Source organism: Caloenas nicobarica, chromosome 2, assembly GCF_036013445.1.
Source record: "Caloenas nicobarica isolate bCalNic1 chromosome 2, bCalNic1.hap1, whole genome shotgun sequence".
NCBI classification, from domain to species: Eukaryota; Metazoa; Chordata; class Aves; order Columbiformes; family Columbidae; genus Caloenas; species Caloenas nicobarica.
The window spans coordinates 35,086,457-35,104,173 of NC_088246.1; the positions used below are offsets into that span (position 1 = coordinate 35,086,457).

Genomic DNA, 17,717 nt, shown 5'->3' on the forward strand with positions numbered 1-17,717 from the left:
CGGCATGTGGCTCAGGCACAGAAATAAAACAGATTATGGTCACTTCAGAAAAGCCACTCACAAGGTAGCCCTGAGCAGGGGTGTAGAGGGTCTCCCTGGCAGAATGGGCATGGAAGAAAGTACAATTTCATTGCTGCAGCTTCGCTGCCAGTCCCTGGGGAGTTAAGTCTCAAGATTTACCCCTTTAGTAGGTATGGTGTCTGAGCTTATGGCACTGACTTGGTATTTTTGATTGCTCCAAACCGTCTTGCCTTCTTGGCTTTATGTTCGCCAGTGCTCTTGCTAATAAGCTCAAGCTTGGGACCCCTCCGGTGCTGTAGGAGCGGGGTAAACTCGTTCCCCACCCTCGCTCTCCTTCCCCCGTCGGCTTCGGACAGCGGGCAGCGGCTCCACAGCGACAGGCAGACGGGCTCCCACGGCCGGACCCGGGACACGCGTGGCGGGGGGCAGCGCCCGGCTGCAGCCCGCGGGTGGGATTTGCCGGGGCGGCGGTGCGCGGGTGGGGGGGCGGCGGCGCCCGCCCCCTCGGTCCCGCCCGGCCGCGGCCGCGGTGCCCCTCCCGAGGCAGGGGCAGGCGGAGCGGGGCGCGGGGGGGACGGGAGCCGGCGAGGCGTGATCGCCCGAGGCCCCTCCTGCCTACCGGGGAAGCCTTAAAACACCCCGGCGAGGCGCGGAGCCCCGCACTCGGGAGCCCCGACCCAAGAAGCGCCTCGCTGAGCCGAGAGCAGCTCCGCTGCAGCCGCCGCCGTGAGTGCCGCGACGGGACGGGCATGGAGATGGGCTTGGGTTTGGGGACGGACACGGGGATGGGGACGGGGAGAAGTACGGGGAGCGGCCCGGGCCGGTCTGGGGCGCGCCGGGGCGGCCGCGCTGCTCCCGCCGTCGGGGCAGCTGCTCACGGTGGCTCTTCACCATCCCACCCCGCCGTGCAGATGCAGGGTACCGTGAGGCTGTGGGTGTCGGTGCTGACTTTCGCCCTGTCGCTGCTGGTCTGCCTGGGGACGCTGGCAGAGGCGTACCCCTCCAAACCGGACAGCCCCGGCGAGGACGCCCCCGCAGAGGACATGGCCAGATACTACTCGGCGCTGAGGCACTACATCAACCTCATCACCCGGCAGAGGTAGGCAGAGCGGCCCGGCTAGCATCCCCCTTTCCTGCTACCCAAGCTGTGTTTTTCCTTGGCGAGGCTCAGGGGGGGAAAGTGGCGTGCCCCCTAACACCTCGGTGTTTCACCTTGCTTCTCCCACTGACACGGAGAAAGGTGGTGCACAGACTCCCTTTAGAGAGTGACAGCCATGCACCCCTGAGTCTTCTCTGGGTGCACAGGTGAATTTTCACCATCCAAGCTGGAAGATGTGTCAGGAGTGTCAACACTGCCTCTGCTCTCTCAGCCCTTTCTAGCACAGGCACTGGCCCCACCAAAAGGGAGAAAAAACATAACTAACCTGGGAGCTGGAGAGAGTTAGATTGGGCTGTAGGAGAAGTTTCCCACTTCTATTGCTGCTACCAACTCTAGTGAAGATTTTGATGAGAAAAGTGCCACTTTAGTCTTGCTGAGGAGTTGTAGTAGTTCAGATGCTTTGTGGTTTGCCAGCTACTTCATGCAGCTGTGAGTGCCAAAAGACCCCATTAGTCCTAACAGAACCTCTCTCAAGATCACAAGCAAGAACCCAAGCCCAAGCTGAAAGAGAAAAGAGTGTGACCTGAACCTGCCTGGCTCTAAACTGTGGCTCTCTGGGGATGACTGTGCTTGTTAAAGTAGGGGTAAAGGCTCAGTCTGAAAAAAAGAGCAAATTATTATAAAGAAATAATTTTCTTTGGGAGCATCTGTCCAGTTTATACTCTGTGATTAATAGAAGTTTCCCCTGAGGTGCCTGAACAGTGTGTGACCCAGAAGAGCTTTGACGTTTTTATCTATTTGTTAATATCAAAACCAGATGAGAGGTCTAAAATTAGGCTTTCATTTGTCCCTCTAGAAGTCTGAAGAATTAAATTAGAAGGGAGGCTATTGCGTAACTGAGAGCTTTCCCAGCAAACTCATAATGTTGTCTGCCAGTGTACTAATAGCATAACGCAGATGAAGAGGCTGATAGAAATACAGTTCTTCTGTCCTGGACTTTAAAGCAATATTCACAACTTGTTCACGTGTAGGGTGCGCTTCTGTGTGATAGTCTGTGCTTGGATAACTTTTTGCCTAGATTAATGCTAAAATAATTGGCTCCTCAAGTTCTGTCTCTGCTGCTCTTTTCCCTTGTGTGCAGTGGGATCTCCAGGCTGGTCTCTCATCTCTTTTGTTTCTTTCATCTCTGACTTCAAAGGTAGTTCCTGTCCAAACCCAGGTCATATTTAAAAAAAAAACCAAACAAAAGCCCCAGAACCAACCAAGTGAAAACTTCTGTATTCAGCCTCCACTTGCTTTAGTGTTGACTGTATAGCTTTTTTGCTCATTTCTGGAGTGCAAGTACACAGCCTGCAGAGTGGGACTGCTTTTGTTCTTCCATGTGGATTTGGGTTCTGAAATGAACCAAAAGAGTTGTTGTTACCAATGGATGAAACAATGCAGAACTTATATGTTGTTCTTCAGGTTTCACCTAGTTTTCCCACCCTCTCCCTCATATTTAAAGGGAACAGAATTGACCTGGAATTACAAGAAAACTGGCAGACAAAAACACCACAATGGCAATTTCATGGTACACATTTTTGACTACATAGGTTAATTAAAAAAAAAAAAAAAAAAAGAGGCGTGCTGTTTCCACTATGTGCTGAATTAACAGTGCAGAAATAAAGTAATTTCCGCCTCCGTTTGGAAAGCTTAACTGAGCTCCTGGAGGTTCCCTGTTTCAGCAGTGGCACAGTCACTTGCAGAATGAATCAATAGCTTCTGAAGCATTCTGGACTGGTCCAAAAATCATTTGGCCTGTTTCAGCAGAGGTGCTTGAAGCTTTCTGTTTTGTTTCTGCTTTTTGCCTCTGCCTTTTGTGCTTGGTGCTGGTCGGGAGCCCTGTAACGGGGAAAGGTGAGGGGCCTGGAGGCTCGTCCTGCCCCTCCTGGTGGTGTGTGACCGAGCTGTGCACCAGGTCTGGTGCCTGCAGCCTTGTCACTGTGCAGCTGGTGAGATGGAGCCAGTAAGAGCACACCAGGAAAGACGAGGCTGATGCTTTTTTCTCTTCAGGTTCATCTGTCTAGTCTTGTTTGATGTTTCTGTGGTTATGAATAACCTTCTGGCTCATCCTCCTGGCTTCTGCTTCTGACCTAACCAAAGCATTTGAGTGTTGTTCCCATCTGCTACTGTGACCCACAAGGTCTTCACCCCAGCTTCCCTGAAGCTTCCTCCTTCCAGACCATCTTTTCTTGTCTTTAGACCTTGTCTATGTGGCTGCTTTGCTCTCTCGCTTGAAATCCTTCTCTTTCAGATCCATCTCAGCTTTAGGCACCTGAGCCTGTCAGCTTTATAGTCTTCTAAGGTTAGCTGAAGGAAACAGGTACTTGTAGGGTGCATGTCATGAGGCCTGTTTCAGACTTCTCATTTCTCATGAGATCCCGTGTTCCTTATGTTCCAGATCTGTGTGACTTAGCAGAGAGTCTAAAGTGATCAGCACAGATGTAGACTCCTACCTTGCAGATGTCTGTGTGTTTTTGGATTAGTCCCACCTCTGTCCTCAAAGCCATCCTGTGGTGCTTGCCTCATACCCCTCTACTGTACTGTTCAGGGGGCTTGAACTATAGGCAGGGCAGAGAATATGAAAGTGCGTTTGACTTAGGCAGTACTGATGCTCCCACTTCATGTCAGCACCCTTTAATGTGGAAGGGAGCAGATCTTGAGAGCTTGTTTGGTTTTGGTTTTTTTGTTGTTGTTTTTTTTTTCTTTTTTTTCTTTTTGTGTGTGTGTATGTGTGTTTTGTTTGCTTGTTTGGTCCATTGGTTGCATTTTTTTTAAAGTTTTCTGAATCAGACCCACATTGTGCTTCTGAAATCCCTCAGCTCCTGTTGGCAGCCTTGGACGTTGGTGGGCTTTGACTCCCAAGACCCAAGTTTTCATAGAAAGCTTGAGATTTCACTAAATCTGAGATACTGTGTCCCTAATCAGAATAAGTATGTTTAATCATGAATCTCTTCGACTTCAACTGGAACCATGGGTTATCAGCATGCTTGAAAAAAGGCCTTGATGTCTCAAGCTCAGCATAAAACCTGACCAGATATTTTCACAAAGCTTGGAGCCTTGTTCTTTTAAAACAGCAATGATACTTGATGAAAGTGTAGTTTCGTGCGCTCGTGTTGTTTCAGTGTTGGGCAGGGTAGACAAGGAGCAAGCACGAAGCGGCTGGAGCAAAGATCTCCCAAGACATTTGCTTCAGTTAGAAGAGATTGACTTTTTCCATGAACCCTTTTTATCAGGGCTGGAGCATGGTTGTTTCTCAAGGGCAAAATTACGGGGCAGGCAGGAGGCTCAGGCATCTGACATAGGATGCTGCTCCTTGGCCAGCCCAGCTGGTCACAGTCAGCAGCTTTGCTGTGTGAGGACATGGTGGGTCCATCAGCACAGGCAGCACCACTGGTCTAGCCCAGGTGGTGCAGGGACTCCTACAAAAGGTCTCTCTTCAACACAGTCACCTTTATGATTTGACCAAACCTCTGCACTCCAGAGGGTTGCTGCCCATTTCTTATTCAGACAAAACTTTCTGAGGGATTAGTGGGATTTTTGCCCAAGTGTAAGCTGTTGAAGCAAGTTGCTGATTTGTTAAATCAATTTCTTTAAAACAATGGCAAATTAGATTCCCCCTCAGTTGAAGTCCAGGTCACATCCATATTAATTGGAATAGGGAACTAGAAAGAAAGAAATCCCTTTGTGGTAATGGAGTGCAAGGTATTTGATTCAGTACCATGCTCGATTGTGTTATTTAATAGCATTTTACTATGTCTGGCTGGTTCTTTTCAAATACCTGCTTTCAGTCAGTTTAGATAAATAAATTTACTTCAAAATTCTGAAACTGATGTTTTATCTTTCTGCAGAACAGGTGATGTACTAAAATGATCGAGGCAGTGTAAAAATACAAAAACTTGAATAAAATGACTGCAAAGTGAAATATGTTTCCACTTTTCAGTAAGTCATGCCATCAACTGGTAAAGCTGCTAGCTTTTTAAATATGGTTTTGGAAGGTTTTTTTTGTTTTGTCTTTTTAGTTTTTTTTTTTTTTAATTTCCCAAAATTTAGATCAAGTCATTGGAGAAACATCTTGATAGCAATGGATAAAATCTACATCCTTAATTACACTTTTCATTTCTCTGGAATCAGAATTTCACTCAAGCAGCATTCGCAATGCTGTTATCTGTTAATGTCCTTTGTGATTCAGACTCATTACATACACAAGCTACAAACCATGATCTTAATTTTTTCCAACCAAGGGAGCATTTGCTTATAGTTATCACTCTTAGGCTAATGAATCCTTATAGTGATGAAGTGTCTGTCGAGCTGGCTGCTCATTGTTGCTTCTGTTTTCTCAGGAAAAGAGAGCAAATGCCTTCCCAAGAATCAGGAATTGCAGTACTTTCAGCTGTTGAGCAATGTATAGTAACCAGGATTTAAGGAAAAAAAAAAAAAAAGAAAGAAAAAAAAAAAGGCAATAGAAAGACTGCTGTGTAAATATCGGACAAAGGTTCCATTTAATTGAAGAAAATTCAGAAAGCTTTTTCTCCCATGGCCATGTAACTCAAAAGTGATGATTACCTTGGGGTAGCTCAGTATTTTACAGCTTAATGTGCTATATGTTGGGCAGCCCCAAATGTACTAGCTATCTGAAAAAATCTTGGCCAGTTCTTTGCATAATAGGGCACATCTGAGTTAGTTTTCTATTCACTTAATAGATAAAATTGACTCCTCATTTACAATACGGCAGCATCTAAAACAATGTGAAAGTTAACGAGATGATGGAACTGGGTTTGTAGGCAGGAATGACAAGCTCAGAGGTCACGTCATGCACACCTTCGTCGCCCTCCATGCTCACATCAGTAAGGTGCAAGGCCTTAGAGTATCCAGAAATAGCCATTGAACTGAGAAATATTCAGAGTTCCTCAATATTATCATGTAACATGATTATGGAAAAAAATATATCCAAAGAAATACTGAAGAGTGAGTATTTTCTCACATGGTTAATTCAAGTTAAGTTAAAATTCTTGCTAGAAAGTTGTCTTTATATCTGCTCTATTCATTTTTCCTGAAAAAAAAAAAGTCTAATGGTTCTGTGTTTATTCTTCATTTTTAAAAATTGACACATACAAATATATACTTTTTTTTTTCTCTTTTCTTAGATATGGAAAGAGATCAAGCCCAGAGACACTGATCTCAGACCTCTTGTTGAGGGAAAGCACAGAAAATATTCCTAGATCCAGGTATGTATGAAGAGGTTTTATGGCGGCTTTCACTTCTCATTTAGATTTAAGAGTTACATTTGTTATCAATAAATGTGTTTCACAGGGAGAAAACATATGCCACCAACGGCTGGATAAACATGTCCTTAAAAACACTTTAAATTTCCTTTTTGTTAAGAGCTAGCACCATCTATGAATGCAAGAAATATAGTGTTTCACATTGGTTTTGTACGTACTATTTTACAAAGAGAAAAAAGGCCTTTATATTTCCATTTGCACTTGTTTTAAAATAACAGTGGTGTTTCAAGCAACGGTGGGATTTCAAATGTACATACAGTATTTATCTAGTTAGGTAATGACACTTTAGCTCTAATGTAAGGTACTGTAGTAGTGACTGCAGTTTACGCAGCTGAAAAGTAATTATGTTGAAAAAGAAAGTTGGAGGGGGAGTTTTGGGTCACGAAAGAAAATATTGGTTTCAATTTTACTCACAATCAAACATGAATGAGCTCAGTTTAAGCCTTTACTGATAGCCTGAAGTTTGCTGATGATACTTCTACTGCAGAAACAAATGTTTTCATAGAATCATAGAATGTCCTGAGTTGGAAGGGACCCACAAGGATCATCGAGTCCAACTCCTGTCCCTGCACAGGACAACCCCACAGTTCACACCATGTGTCTGAGGGTGTTGTCCAGTCTCTGCTTGAACACTGTCAGGCCTAGGGCTGTGACACCTCCCTGGGGAGCCTGTTCCAGTGCTCCACCACCCTCTGGGGGAAGAACCTTTTCCTCATGTCCAACCTAAACCTCCCCTGGCACATCTTCCTGCCATTCCCTCGGGTTCTGTCATTGGTCACCAGAGAGAAGAGCTCAGCACCTGCCCCTCCTCCTCCCCTGGTGAGGAAGCTGTAGCCGCCATGAGGTCTTCCCTCAGTCTCCTCTTCTCCAGGCTGAACAAACCAAGTGACTTTAGCTGCTCTTCATACGGCTTCCCCTCCGAACCCTTCACCAATTTCATAGCCCTCTTCTGAACACTCTCTAATAGCTTTATATCTTTTTTATCCTGTGGCACCCAGCACTGCACACAGTGCTCCAGGTGAGGCCGCACCAGTGCACAGCAGAGGGGCAATAGTCGTCTCAAGAGTCATTTAGCAACAGTCATCTCAAAATCTACAAGCAAAGGCTCTGCACTGTCACCAGCTGTGCAAAGGCTCGATTAAACTAGTTAAGTATTTCAGCATAATAGTCTGTAGCGCTGAATTTAGGCCATGAGCTTGTCACTGAAATGTGACCAAAAGTTCTACTGCCATCAAGGAGGGTTGTCCATGACACTTGCGATTCTTCACATAGGGAGACCATTGACTTACGGTTTGATGACTAACCACAGCTGCGGGGATGCAGTTTTCTCTGCAGATGCTTATGTAGAAAACTGCATGGAGTGCAGTGAAACGTATTAGACTATTTTGTGTTTGGTAATGACAAGGCCAACCCCTCACATAATGGGAAATTTCCACTGCCATGAATTCGAGGCAACACACAGGGTAGTACAAAGTCTAATTTAGTACAAAGTCTGTAATTTTCACTCCTTCATAACAAAACTTTATGGTTGTTATTATTATTCTTTCAATAATGCTATTTATAACACACCAGGGAGCAAAAATTCATGAGCAAAATAACAAACTAGTCTGCATTTAAGATCAAGAATTGATGAGAAACAGATTTTTATTTTGTACCCCCTGTAACAGCACTTTAGACTGAGTACTGGATTTGTCATTCATCGATGACAATTATGGGAGTACTGGGAACAATGATGTCTAGTTTCCTACAGATATGTTTTCTAGGATAAAACCCTGTATGGATTCTGAACCCCACTCCAGCATTTTCCTCCATGTGAGGACGTAATTCAATCTTCTTTCTACCCAGTCTTGTGTTTCGTGGCACATCAGGAACTTCATATCTCTGAGATATCTGTACCTCTCTGGCTTGGCTGAAATTGTCTAGAGGGTTTGAAAGCTGGTGGGGAAATTAGGGGAGCCAAGCAGGGGTGGGCAGCTCCACACACAGCAAATATACCCAGGTACAACACGGCTGCCTAAGCCTTCCTCCTGAGGGAAGCCAGGCTGAAGGAATGAAAGCCAGGCTAGTATTATTCTGAACTTAAATTAATGAAATATATATTTTAGAAATAGTGATATACTCAGCCACTTATGGAGCAGATGTAATTTGCACTCAGTGAATCAGTGGCAGGGAGACACACTTCATGAGTTCTCGGGAGCTGAACTTTGTAACTAAACATTGAGGTATTAATAGGCGACTTCATTGTATCCAGCTCGGCTGGCCCGGTTTGGCATTTCACTTTTGCTTACTAAAATATGTCCCGAAGTATTTGGCAGTCTAGGAGTATGTCTGACCATAGGAGGAAAGTTTAGAGAGATTCTTATTGAAACTAGTTGAAAAAATAGAAAGTTAAGGAATAAACAAAGGAGGCTCCTTGACCAGAGTACAAGTGAGTTCTTAAAAACGTGTGATGTGGCATGTTTCTGATCTTGTCGATCTTGTGGAGTCAGGAGAAAATGTTTAATACTCAGTAACAGGATGTGCCTCTTCTAATGGTGCCTCTTTAAAAGTTAGGTATCTAGCATGAAGTAGTTGTCTAGGCTGCCTTTGCAGTCAATGGGGATCTCCAACGGGTATCTCCAAACTGAGCCTTCCGTCCTAAAATGGGCAGGATCTTGGTTGCTTTCTCAAGGTGCCAGTGTCTCTCCAGTGACTGTGGAGGCAGATTAGATGTTTAATCAAGACTAGATGGCCAGCTTTTAGATGGGAAAAATGACGGCAAATGCATTTCTCCTGGTCTCTTTTCATGTTCTTCCACTTCATACTTTCTTTCTGTGTAGACAGAACAGCTGTTTTCAAGCTGAGGACCGCTGGATCAAATCCTGTCCTCAGCACCCCTTTCAACACATTACAAATGTTTGATCTTGAGTAGTGGAATATCACAACAATATTTTAGGATTGTGGCTGTGAACTTCAGTTTTGTTTGAAGGTGCTTATAGCATGACATGATTTTGTTTGGCTCAGTGAATTCACTTTGGAAATTGTTTACTCCTAAGTTAGAGTGGAAAACATGTCTTAAAAATGTTTGTATTTCAACGAATCATAGTTTTTCTAGCTGAATTCATTAAATGCTACTTGATGGCATCAAGCAGTTTTGGGGTGAGTCTCAGTGGTGTAAAACATGCCACCAGGACAGCAGTATGGAGGGGCAAGTTCTGGTACCAAAGTATAGACTTTTGGTCATCCAGAATGTTTCTGCTTTGCGGGGAGTTGCATATACAATTTTCAGCTGCAAATGCACATATGTATTCTTTATTGCTGCTATTATTAAAATGAAAATATTAGGTAGCTCTAACTTTGGATTTTTTAGAAGAGTCTTTAAAACGTGTTTAATTTTTTTTTTTTTTATTCATCATGTGCATTACAGGTTTGAAGAACCTTCGATGTGGTGATGGGATTTTCAGCACACCATCAAAACTTTTCCTAGTTTTCAGTTCATACTCCACACCTATGAAGCAAACCATAGCATCATTCCCCGTGCATGCAGCCATTGTACTGAATTCTGTAGAGTTTTTCCTTCATCATATTTGTATATACCTTTATTTAAATAAATTATTTGTGCATTCCAAAATATAACATACTAAATGAAAACAGCCGTGTCATTGGTGTAGCAAAGAGTTGTTTTAAACTATTAAAACTGAAATATAACCTCTCTCCATTCTAAAGTAGTATGGACAACAATAGTGTCACAGTTATTACAGTAATTAATGTGCAAAGTAGGACAAAGACACCATTTATTGTGGCCTCAGACTCAGCTCAGTTGCTTGATTTATGCAAAGCTGTTTAAAATAATTTATCACAGACTACATAATTTAGGAAAATAGTGTTCTGAGGGGCAATTTTTCAGAATGACCGTACTAAAACTTACTTAGTACTTACATTGACAATTGTATTAAAATTAATAGCATTTTCAAAATACAAAGGAATAAGTCACTGCTTAATTCTGCTAACTCTTCAAAACTGATCTGAAGCTTGGCTGTAAGCCCAAATTAGGAATTTTAAATGAAACAGATGTAACATCTTTGTTTTGGCAATATGCAAAGCAGCAGAAAACAATATCTGAAGTAATTCATAAACCAAGACAAATCTACAGCTATTTGTGCCAGAAAAGAGATATGTAACATTGCCTAAGGCCTTGTAAAGGGGCACACTGATAAATCACAACCCTTTGGATACCTGCACTCTGAGCTTCTCTCATTTGGAGTCAGTTATGGTTTCTGTTTCTACCATGAGAAGGTACCAGAAACAGGAAAAAGGGGAACTGTTAGTATCTTCAGGTTTTTATTTATTTTCTTTTTCATTTTATTAATTTCATCACTAGCCTAACAAGGGACTTAGACACAAGGACCTCTGAAGAAACTCTGCGAGTTTTTATCCAAAGTAAGATAAAATAATGTCAGCACGTTACTCTTGTTCTTAAGTGGTTTTAATTCACCGAGATGTATCTTGAAGCACGGTCAGGTCCCAAATTGGGCATGACACAAATGCTGGTCCTTGGTTCCTGATATTTAGGCACAACTTCTTTTATTTAGACACTATGACTAAACACTGTGTAATAAAGCACATTAAAAGTTCCAGATAGGAAAAGAATTGGTGTGAAGGTTTAATGTATTTACATCTCGTTCCTGCTTTTCAAATGCTTCTGCACGGCTGTTGCCCCCAGGAGGAATGCATCAGTGCCAGTAAGTTCCAGATTTCTATAAATGCACACCGGGTGCCTTCGCAAAGCATTACCAGGTTACCAGGAGTGGCCAGTTTTTGTGGTCACACTGTCTTCGGTAAAGCATAACTTATTTTTCCTTTTCATAAAACACGTGGGTTTCACTGGAATGGTCAAATTTTGCTTTCAGCAGCAGCACTTTCACTTACAGGCTTGCACTACATGTGAAATTTGATGATTAAGAGCAGTCTAGCACTACAAAGATGTTTGGGGCCCCTGGTACAAACCGTTGCCACTCAAGGCAGTAAGTGACGATGTTCAGAGGGACTCCAGGATGGCCACAGGCTGCTGAGGCTGGCAGGAGTCCATCAAGTGCAGGCCAGGACCTGCTGGGTTAGAGTCCACATAAAGTTCTGCTTTGAATAATTATTAAAATGAAAATTGGAAATTAGTGAGGTATCTGCTATGTAATATCTCTAATTCCTGGTAATTCTGACTATCTATATGTATATTAATGACCATGTAGATAATTAAATCGGCAGATGATAAAATAAACTCATGTTGCTTAGCACTATTGTTACTAATGTGCTTTAGTGGTGAAAGAAAGTGTTAAAGGAGAATTGGTGCCTGGTAATTGTTCATGCTGAGCTGTTCTACTCAATTACCTGAGTTTTCTTGAACTTTAAGAACACTCATCTGTATAGCAAAGCCAGAAAAATCTAAACAATGCCAAGTTTATTACCTTGTAAGCTGTCAAAGGCAGAAGCAAGGTGAAGCACTCACATAATATTTATCTATCAATACTGCGCTATGATTTTCTTTCTAAAATCTTCCTGTGTTCTCTGGGTTGGACACAACATTTCTGTAGAAGTCCAGCCTGCTTAATGCTTAGCTTCCTTGTGTACTTCATATACCACTTTTGACAGGCCAGGACACAGAAAATATTGAATCAGCTCTCCCAGTTACAGGGTAGGCTTACAAAAACGAGCTGTGAAATAAAGACAAATGCTAGATTTGCTTGGCCTCACTTCTGCATTTTGACTTTAGGGTTAACCTTTTCATCTCTTTCTCTCTAACCATGAGAAACAGCCTTGTTTCTAAAACAAAGGTTGAAATTTATGTCAGAATCTGAGGAAGTGCAAGGAAAAAACAGAAGTGAGAATCACAAAAGTAGGTGATAGTATTTTCTCCTTTGTTTATTGTGGGTTTGAAATCATGAAGAATGTACATAGGTAGGTGTAAAACATTTAAAAGACAGTCTGTCTTTGCCTTTGGCAATTTCTGTAATATGTGTCACAGTTATGCCCAACTCCAATGTAAGCAAAGAGGGGATTTGGATGACTCCATGTATCTTCTCTGCTAGGAGAGGAAATTCTCTCTATCCTTTTGCATCCCCATCCCTAGTAACCCAGCCCATTGCAACTCGTTCTGCTCCGAAAGTCTTCTGTGATGAAAGACACAAATTCTCCACTCCTCCTCTGACGGGTATTTCCCTTCTCCTCAGCCATGGAGTGAAACTTTGTGCCTGTGACTGGTGTTGAACCAAACTGGGATAGCGTGGGTGCCCTCCGCCCTCCCGCTGGCTACCTGCTGTCCCCCTCCCATGGTGAAGGAGAAAAAACTGCCTGTCAAACTCAGTTTTCATCCTTTGTCATCTGGGAGGCATGAAGAAGGCATGCACAACCTTCTGCTGGCGGGGCAGCTTTGCTCTGCCAGACAATCCCGAGCACAGGGGATCACGACTTGTCAGGGAGGGGAAGACACCCCCACTGCAGCCTCCACCATCACCTGCCAGGAGACACAGGGAAGCAGAGACGTGCTGATGATACAGAGCAGGAGAAGACATGGGCACAGCAGATTTGGGAGGTGGGGACTGTGCTGGTGACATTGAGGTGGTATCCAAGGTAGGAGTGATCTTGATAGATGTCCCGGCCCCTGGACATAGCAGCATGGGTTGCCCCAAGCAGGCAGCTACTCCTCAGCACGGAGATGAAGAGGGCAGGATGGGACCCATTGCAGAGTCCCAGGGCCCCCTCACAGTGCCCTAGGGTGGGTAGTGCTGCCCCAAACCGTCTCATTATGTTGGGGTGAGGTGGGATTTACTTGGCAGCTGGCAAATAAATAAGTTCCAGCAGCAGCATCGAATGTTTTCCATAGTGGTTTGTGCTGCCTTTCCATGCTCTGCTGGCCCCTCACCCTGGTGCTAAGGGTGAGGTGCCCATCAGCCCTCAGCACATGTGGGAGGGGGATTTTTAAGGTGAACTGACCATTGCTCTGTGTTTCCCATGGGATTGCACCCGCTCTTGCATGGTCACACGACCTTCAGAAGTGCCGATGTAAAACCAACACAGGATCTTTTTTCCCCTTCTCACCCTTGTGTTATCACCTGATGACCTTAGTCACTAAAAGTCAACAAACATTTCAAACCAGAATTCAGCAGAAGATGGGCCAGAATTTGTTGTGGCAGATTCTCTATTTGTCTGGTGATTTTTTCCAGTGAAAAGCTGAGATCAGAAGATGAGAAACAGCAGAATACCAGGAATGAGCCGTCATGGCTTTGTAATGCAAAATTCAAGAGAAGAACATGCCTCCTTTACACTTCCAAATGGAGCTATTATAAGAAGTGGATGCTCTTCACTTTCCTTTGTACAGATGCTTTATATCACCCCTTCTCTTTTCCCCCCCAAAACGCAACCAAAAAACCTAGTCAGAATAAATTCCATTCAGAAAGGCTTTCATTTTTCAAGTATTAGGAAAAAATCTTATTAGGAAATATTTCCTATAAAATATTTTCTTTCATTAATTTGTCTTTTCTCTGGAAACCAAAAGCATTACAGGTTTTGATTACTTTCAAGATTCAGTTCAGAATATTCTTCTCTAAACGGTAACTGAGAGGAAAAGATGCTGTCATCTTCCCACTCCGCACAACTCAACTGTTTCACAAAATTAGAATAACTGTTACTGGATGTTGATAGAATTCTAGTGATGTTCGGCAAGGTATTAAAATGAACGTTTTCTAAAAGTAAATCCATAACTAATTTTACAGTTACTTTTTTGTTTGTTTTGTTTGGTCAGAGTCCAAATGTGCCTTGAGAGCTGCAAAATGTGTGTCTAGGAATAAGAAAAGGAAAAACTTCTCCTGGGACTGCCCGCTTTTGTAGATACACAGCTCTGTGAAACAGCTTTCATGGGTGTGAAAGTGTAGCTGATAAAGGAGATATGAACTGGCAAAAAGAAAGTGGTTTATATCAGTCCCTATGCTGCCATCTAAACCAGATGGATCTCAAAAGCAAATGAAAGCTATGGCAGCTATACAGTAGCTGGGATGTCTTGTGTGTGAACCAAATAGGTGGATTCTCACCAAAGAAAAAAGAGTTTCTGTATGGATTTCAGCGAAGTCATAAAACTAAATGCAAAATCTATCACCTGGGGGCAGTTTATGAGCCTGGGATACTTCTCAAGAGCCCCAGGGTTATAAATCAGTATCTTCCAGTCAATAATTCACAGATTCTAGATTATCACATCACAATTTGAAATCATGTCAGATCTTGGTGTTTAATTTTAATATTTAATAATGGTTTTCTATTAAAAATTACTAAAGTGTAATTTAACACACACAGTAATGAAAATTGAAAAAAAATCCCTTTTGCTTTGTTTTGGTGGGTTAGTATGCTGAGTGACAAATTGCTGCTGAGCGGAAATTGCCTAACTAATGCAGTATTCACATCAGGCCAGTGTATTTTATTTATCTGGCTGTATTGTTATCAGTCATTTATTTATCTGTACTACAGCAGCACCTGGAGACTCCAGATATGGGGCTCATTGTGCTCCAGTCTGTAGGACCACAATAAAAAATAAGCTTAGACTAGAGAGATATTCCATCCATATGCAAAGAAAGAAAGTGGGAGGAAACTCAAGCTAATAAAATAAATACGATAAGTAGGTTATAGTGGTCTTACTGCACCTGCAATCTTGTCCTTACAGACTCTTTGATTACAGCAAATAAGAATGTGCTATAAAAGAGGTAGCGCAACATTATCTTGTTTCCAGTTAATATGTGTGTTTGCTAAGCCTTTCCTCACCTGTGTTATTTGCTTTTCTCTAATGACCAGCTCTTTGCCAGGCCCAGAGACCTTCCAAGCTACATTTAGCCTGGACCTATAGGCAGCTCCCACCTGCCTGTGTTGGACACCCACTCTGGTCTTGCAATCGCTGCAGATCATGGACTTGCGCTAAACTCTGACTAAATTCAAGATTTTAAACATGCCCCAGGCCAATCCAGTCCTGAAGGTACAGGGTGAGCCCACCGCCCACTTTAGCCTCAGCCTGGGGCCAGCCTATTGGTGCTGGTTACAGAGAGTATACTGGGTACACTCTGAATCGGAGAAACTGGCTAGAGATAACTGTTGTGCATGATTGGTTTTAGCGTATCTCGAGGTTGTTATTGATGGTTGTTTAGATCTAGGGCCATTTTTTGGGTTTGGGTTAAGGCAGGGCTGGGCCTGCGTTTTAGACAGGTTATTCTGTAGTGTAAAACGTCAGAGTTATTGCTTGTCCTTGATTTGTTAGATGCTCTTTGCTGTGCACATGGCTCTTTGGGTAATGGGGAAGAAGACCAGAAACTGCAGGTGGCATCTCTGCCTGGAGCCCTGTATGGGGCCAACAGCCAGGACAGATAACAAGAATGAGAATGAAAACTCCTGAATTACCATGGTCTTCCATAAGAGAACCTGGACCAGATGATCAAACACAATTATGTGCCCAGACATGCAGATGGACAACCTGTGGGATTTTTTTAAAGCACTCTGTTGCCTAATTCCTAATGATCCATAGCTGCTTAAATGCATAGTGAAATCCCACAGGCCACCTCGAGCTATATGATTGCACCTAAATTCACAATAAGCTTTGTGGATATAGGATCTATGTTGTGAACTCTCACACAGAGACTGGTGGTCAGCTCAGAGGATTTCAGACTGCTTTGTTAATCTCTTTTTCCTGTGCACTGGATAGAGGGTCCCGGGCCGTGAGCTGCTGATGCTGTTAACATCTCTGTCTTTCAGGTGTGAGTCTCAAGATGTCTAAACACCTTTGGAAATGTGGCTGGAGGCATCCCACCTTCAAAAAAGTGGAATTGATGGGAGCAGGAGAGCCATGAGATGTCCTTGCAGAAGCAGGTGACGGTGATCAACACTAAACACAGCTGTAACAGCCTGCCCATGGCAGCTGTAAATCAGCAGCCTCTCACAGAGGTACAAGGGTGTGAAATGCTCTTTGTCAAAGAAATATGTTTGTATCAATTAAGAATGAGGGCTTAGGAAACTCTGTGTAAGCAGGTGACCGCCTCTTTCAGAGATTTTCATCTTTTTCTTTCCACAGGTTCCTGTGTCCCATTTTCAGGCTTCTTTTCCTTTAAAAAGCACCTTCTTAGTTTCTGTCCTGAGTTTGGTTTCTTTTATATGGCAGAAAAGAAGGATTGCAATTTGATGTTATTCTGCCTTTATGATGCAAATTTTTTTTGTCGCCAGGAATTATTTTCTTGAATTTATCCATTCACTCACTCTACTGTGTTCCTGATGATTACTGTTGTTCAAGTTATCTTCCCCACTGAAGTCAGCTGGAAATACTGTATTTCCACACCCCCTGTAAGAAATCCTGTTTCATCAGTAGTGGCACAGATTTTGTTGTTTTTTTGAAAATAATTTCTCCACTACTCCTTTCACTGCATTTTAAAACTTGACGGTGGATTCTAATTAAGTCATCTAAACCAAGATATAAACTTAATTAATTGAATATTAATAGTCCAAAGGCTTGGGCACTTTTTGTATGGCCAGCTTTTTCTAAGCAGGAAGAGTCAAAGTTAAATAATCAGATCAATCAGAAATATTAACTCGCTTTTAATGCATTGGTATTAGAAACATTTTAACTTTGACCTGGATTGTTTGTTGCTTTCCAAACAGCAATTGGAAATGGCAGAAAATTACTGACTTTTGATGTGAAGCTTTGCGTTGCTGCACCAGGGCCTTAACTTGAATCTGTTTTCAAAAGATGATTTGCATTTAGAACTGCTTAAAAATGCATCTTAAATTGGCTGCCTTATCTGTCTTAGCCAGAAGTACGTTTTACATTTCCCCACAGGTGGACGGTGGTACCTGGCTCTGTTGCAGCTCGGCACACGTCAGAGTGTCTGAGCTTCAGCTCTCGTGGTGACTGTCACAATAGCCTGCGAGGACTAAAATATATTTCCTGTACCGTGAGTCAGACCTGGGTATTAACAATGAGCTGCATTTAAGTGTGAAGAAATAATTTTTCATTTCATTTATCAGTTCTGATTTACCAGCTTCTTTAGGAAAAAAATACCCAACCCCCCTGAAAATCACCTGCAACAAAAAAGAGGTTCAGCTTCATGTGCTGTCAAGGAAATGGGCTGAGATGACGTGCTGCTATATTTAAATTTACTTAAGCATTTTTCTCCCTGACCAAGTATTACTTCAGGCACTCAGTTAATGTTGCTTCTATTCACGCCACCCTCCTTCCCTCCTCAGACTGCTAACAGTTTTTTTCTCCTTTATATCAT

At 42.9% G+C, this 17,717-nt stretch overlaps 1 protein-coding gene across 1 annotated transcript; it reads left to right on the forward strand.

Annotated features, from left to right (window-relative positions):
- Positions 1-666: 666 nt before the first annotated feature.
- Positions 667-9,974, forward strand: NPY (neuropeptide Y). Its single transcript, XM_065629756.1, has 4 exons — positions 667-747; positions 933-1,120; positions 6,307-6,387; positions 9,851-9,974. The coding sequence occupies exons 2-4, from the start codon at positions 933-935 to the stop codon at positions 9,873-9,875; spliced, it is 294 nt and encodes a 97-aa protein (XP_065485828.1). The 5' UTR covers positions 667-747; the 3' UTR covers positions 9,876-9,974.
- Positions 9,975-17,717: the final 7,743 nt, after the last annotated feature.

Excerpts from the sequence above, each read along its gene's own strand:
- NPY (XM_065629756.1), top strand. The coding sequence starts at position 933 with ATGCAGGGTACCGTGAGGCTGTGGGTGTCGGTGCTGACTTTCGCCCTG. Across the intron at positions 1,121-6,306 it reads AACCTCATCACCCGGCAGAG|ATATGGAAAGAGATCAAGCC; the intron begins GTAGGCAGAGCG and ends CTCTTTTCTTAG. Across the intron at positions 6,388-9,850 it reads GAAAATATTCCTAGATCCAG|GTTTGAAGAACCTTCGATGT; the intron begins GTATGTATGAAG and ends TGTGCATTACAG.